We start from the raw sequence: 4,537 nt of genomic DNA, 5'->3' as shown, positions 1-4,537 counted from the left end.
AATCTCTATCACCTATTTTCAGATGGAGCAGCATTTAATACGCAGAGCAGTAGTTCACAAGCTATGCAATATCACATTCACTATTGCATGCGATGCATCTGTGATTATGAGCTTGAATTGCGTAGCTTGTCATATAAAATATAGGGGCTAAACAATTAATTACTTTTCTAATTGCAATTAGAGATGCTACAATCGTTAAAAAGTGGCAATCTTATGCAATCGTTCAAAGTGGTAATTGATCACTCAAAAGCCTCTTATGTTATTCTGTGTGCTAAAGATGCATTTTTTTTCTCTAGAGGTTATTTAAAGGGTTTTTCCATTGCTCTAATTTTTGTTTTAGTATAACATTATACCATTCATACACACACATACATATGTATATACATAAGTCATTTACTCACTATCTGCCCACTCCTTTACTTCGTTGAGCCAGTCTTCCAACTGGCTCTCTGTCACTGCCAGTTCAACTTTTAAAGACTCTAGGTTTAGCAACTGGTTTTGCAGAGGTTTTGTGGTCTGCAATTACAAGCAATCACAGATGGTACAAGAACAATAACTAAATGTTTAATGCACAACTTCAAACAGTAATAACATACATTATTGAACATCTAAAACCAATTCTACTGATGTTATTACCTTCTGATATCGGCGGGTCAGTGTGATGGCCAAAGTGTAGATCTTTGCTGATTCCAGCGCATGGCCATGAGAGTCAGCATGTCTGTGCGCCCTGCAAACAGAGAATATCATGTTACCATATTCCCCCTACTTATTATGTAATAATGTAACTAGTATAGTATGTGGTCATTGTACCTGCTTTGGACATGTGTTTTGTAGTCACTGCAATCCTAGACAGGAAAGCATTGCACTGTTCCACCTCCTCACCTAGGGTTAAACCAGCCCCATCCTGATATGCCCCACTCCATTTCACCTGATTAGGAATAATAATAATAATAATAATAATAATGCTGAGAAAGTGTTGACATGTATTTGCAGATGTTCAGTTTTAGTAATCACAAACTTCACCTACCTCACATTTAAAATCATGGGCTTTGGCATGGAACACTGAAAGGAAGGGCTTCATGTTAAGAAGGTGCTGGAGCTCTGGACAGCTTTTTGCAACTCTTTGGAGGTAGGGCCAATATTTGCAAGTCACATCCATACAAAACAAATGTATTTGCCTACTGGCCAGCTTTTCTTGCAGGTACAAGGGATAGGCAAAAATTTCACCCCTGTACATATTTAAAGCACGGAGGAGCACTCCGTGTCGACACACTGCAAGCTCCAATCCCTCCTCGTCTACCTTGCTGGCAGATCCCTGGGAGGTCTCTCTGGCTGCTGACCACTCCCCTCCACAAACACCTCGTCCACTCACCTACAATATGGAAAATGGTTGATAAAAATAAGAATCTCCTAAATAAACTCTTCAGTAGGAGGTAACTGTAGCCCTGTATTTATTCTAATAGTCTGCTTTTTTTTTTTTTTTTTTTTTTTACATGTTTGGATGTCTTGTGAATGTAGTCCACAAATCTTGTCACATCTTCATCCTTAGCTATAAAGACGTCTTCAAAGATGGCCTTTTCTTCAGATCTAGAGAAATAATAATAATAATAATACATAACAGGTACACAAGCTTGTGATACTTTGTAATCTAATTTTACTGGGTGCACATTAAAACGATATTTTTCGTATTAATACTGTTTCAACAGTGTGACATTATACACAATTTTAAATACCTAGCTGCATTCTTGAAATGGTAATGCTTGCGGTTTCCATCGACTGAAACTGCCAGCATGTCTGGGCTGCACGCAGGACAGATGAAGGGCTCTTCCTTACAGATTTTGTCCACCTCGTATCGCACAGCCTCCCACTCAAAAAAACTTTTTTGAAAACTGTCTTTGGAGATCTTGCCACACTATTAAAATTAAGGAAACCAACAAATACATTAGCATCTAAAAGATTTTCGTCCCACAATACAAAGACATTAACAATACTGTAGAATAAATAAATTCAATACTCACACGACCAAAGCGGACAGTTCGCTGATCGAGCATTCTCAAAAATGCTTGGCAGGACAGTCCTGGTGCAGCCATCTTCATTTCTTCAAATGAGAAGAAGACATCTGTGGCATAAATAGTGGCAAAGTGAAGGGTTGCAGGCCAGTAGTCACTCAGATTTAGATCACCCACTCCAGCAGCCCACGTGGCTTGGCATGCCTCACAACTCAACTCAGGCATGCTTAGATCATATCGTCCTGGAAAAATGAAAAAACACATCCACTTAAATGTAAATATAATGTGATTAATCAGGGTTTTGATTCCTTACACAATTTTACATTACTTTGTATACTTTTTAAACATTACTTAGAGGTCATGCAGATCTTACATCCAGACCTGTGCCAAACTTATGGGAGTAGAGCATGTACAGATTTTTATCTTCACACCCTTACCATTCATTGTGATTACAGCAACAGTCTTCCCTGGACTGACCCTTAGTGACTCTCGTGAACAATCACAGATTTTGTAAGGGATCTCCACAGGTACAAGCCGTACTGAAAAAGATCAAACATTTGAATTAAGATCGTTTTTATTGATTAAGTATTAAGACAATTTGTATAGACTGATATAACATTGTAACGGTTCAATGGTATTGGAGTACATTGCTGAAAAATATAGAAGAGATGCTCAAAAAGCTTAAATTCAATATCAAACAACAAGAGACAAAAAAGGGCATTATTTAAATAGTAAAACATATGAGGCCTAACAACTCTCAGAATTATGTGTATGTTGTACACTCACAAACCAGCACTTACCACAATGGGAAAGAGCCTTATCTACAACAAAAGTTGTTGGAGGCAATGGCTGGTAGAATCCAGCCGTCATGGCATCTCTGTTATGGAGAACATGTCTGGTGTGCATACTGACATCACACTGAGCACAGAAAAAGGGCTGTGGTCGACAGTCACTGCAGCGGACAGCAGCTGGATTGCTCCCACACTGTTGGCAGATGCGTGTTGCTACATTTTCATGTGCCGCAGCGGTGTTCACCAGACGTGGTCTCTCTGTCCTCCATCTCTCTGAAAAGAGACTTTGTCTTGTGCTCCAGTTTGAGGAAGCTAGGAGAGGACCTCTTGAGGTCTCAAGAGATGATGCCTCATCATCTGAGGTATTGCTCAGTGAGTGCTGGAGATCTTGCAGAAAAGACTCTGTTAAAATAGAATGGAATATTTAAAAGCAATACTTTAATATATACATGAAAGTGTTCTGCATCAAGTGCATTTGACTGTGAAAAGGCCAGTATTCCGGAAAACTTTAAAAATGTTATTTGTTATTTACACAATGAAGTACACACCAACAGCCTCTGGAGCAAAGGTCACCTCACAGTTAGTGGCAGGTGCATTGATGGGAGGATCAGATTTCCGAATGGGATCAGCTGCACCAGATAAAAAAGAAAAGAAAAGAAAAAAAAAAGAAAAACAACATTTACAACATTTTCAACTTGTCCCAAGGCGTGTGGCACAATTTTACCTCCCTTATTACCAGCCTGAAATGACCAAAGCTCATTGTTTAATGTTTAGCTACAGAGAAGGACTAGCAGATTTTTTTTTTTTTTCTCAAACACAAATGTGGACAGTACAGTTACTTAGTTATCTATATATCATGTAGAAGATGAAAGCAAATAAGAATGCTTGCTGTAGAAGCAAGCTGGTTGGCCACTGACAACACACTCAGAATAAACACAGCTTCAACACAGCCTTACCAAGACCAATCATTTAGTTTATACTGCTTTACACAAATACTGTACGTAATCAAATTTATTTTCATGTCAAAAATAAAATGAGTGCTTCTGATTTGATTGACATATTCCTTGTTTGATACATCATAAATGCCTAATCAACGCAGTTATTCAATAGATCTTGAATGAAAAACTATACTGACCCTTATTTGACTGATTCCTGCTTGATCTTGGCCTTGCATAGACAATGTTTCCATCAATGTCTCTCTTTCTCCAACGCACCCTCGGTTCAGGTGTCTTTACTGGTGCCACTTCTTTCTCTTCCTGCAGCTCACCAATCAAGTCATCAAGACTTTGGAGCTCATCATTGAGTTCTTGATCATCAACCAGTTTATCCAGCTCCATTAACTGTTCTTGGAGTTCTGAATCACTCATGGTGATGGGCAGAAACAAAAACAGACAGAAAGACTTACAAAAAAGATGGACAGAGACAACAAATAGAAATATAAACAGAGAGAGAGAGAGAGAGAGAGAGAGAGAGAGAGAGCTACAGACAGACAAGTGCAGGGTAACAAGACGGACGTGGCTCTTAAAAGTGCCTTTGGTTTGTGTGTGTGTGTGTGTATGTTTGTGTTGAGGGAGGTTAAAATAAAGGAGGGGAGAATTTGAAGGACCTGATAAAAAAAGAAAGAGATAGAGAGAGAGAACAAATGAACTCCTTACATTTTTACCAGTATTTTTTTTCCATCGGTGTTGGCAGATTGGTCAGTTTTCAATTAGATATTAGTTTGTACTAGGTGGAATA

General features: G+C 38.7%; 1 protein-coding gene across 1 annotated transcript; it reads right to left on the bottom strand.

Annotated features, from left to right (window-relative positions):
* Positions 1-653: 653 nt before the first annotated feature.
* Positions 654-4,167, bottom strand: LOC113098339 (uncharacterized). Its single transcript, XM_026263366.1, has 10 exons — positions 3,936-4,167; positions 3,349-3,429; positions 2,810-3,202; positions 2,447-2,548; positions 2,019-2,251; positions 1,734-1,912; positions 1,494-1,587; positions 1,028-1,372; positions 811-928; positions 654-727 (listed from the first exon to the last, which is right to left on the bottom strand). Exons 1-10 carry the CDS (start codon positions 4,165-4,167, stop codon positions 654-656), a joined length of 1,851 nt encoding a protein of 616 aa, XP_026119151.1.
* Positions 4,168-4,537: the final 370 nt, after the last annotated feature.

This window comes from Carassius auratus, unplaced genomic scaffold, assembly GCF_003368295.1.
Source record: "Carassius auratus strain Wakin unplaced genomic scaffold, ASM336829v1 scaf_tig00216527, whole genome shotgun sequence".
Classification (NCBI taxonomy): Eukaryota; Metazoa; Chordata; class Actinopteri; order Cypriniformes; family Cyprinidae; genus Carassius; species Carassius auratus.
This window is presented reverse-complemented; position numbering and strand designations above follow the sequence as displayed.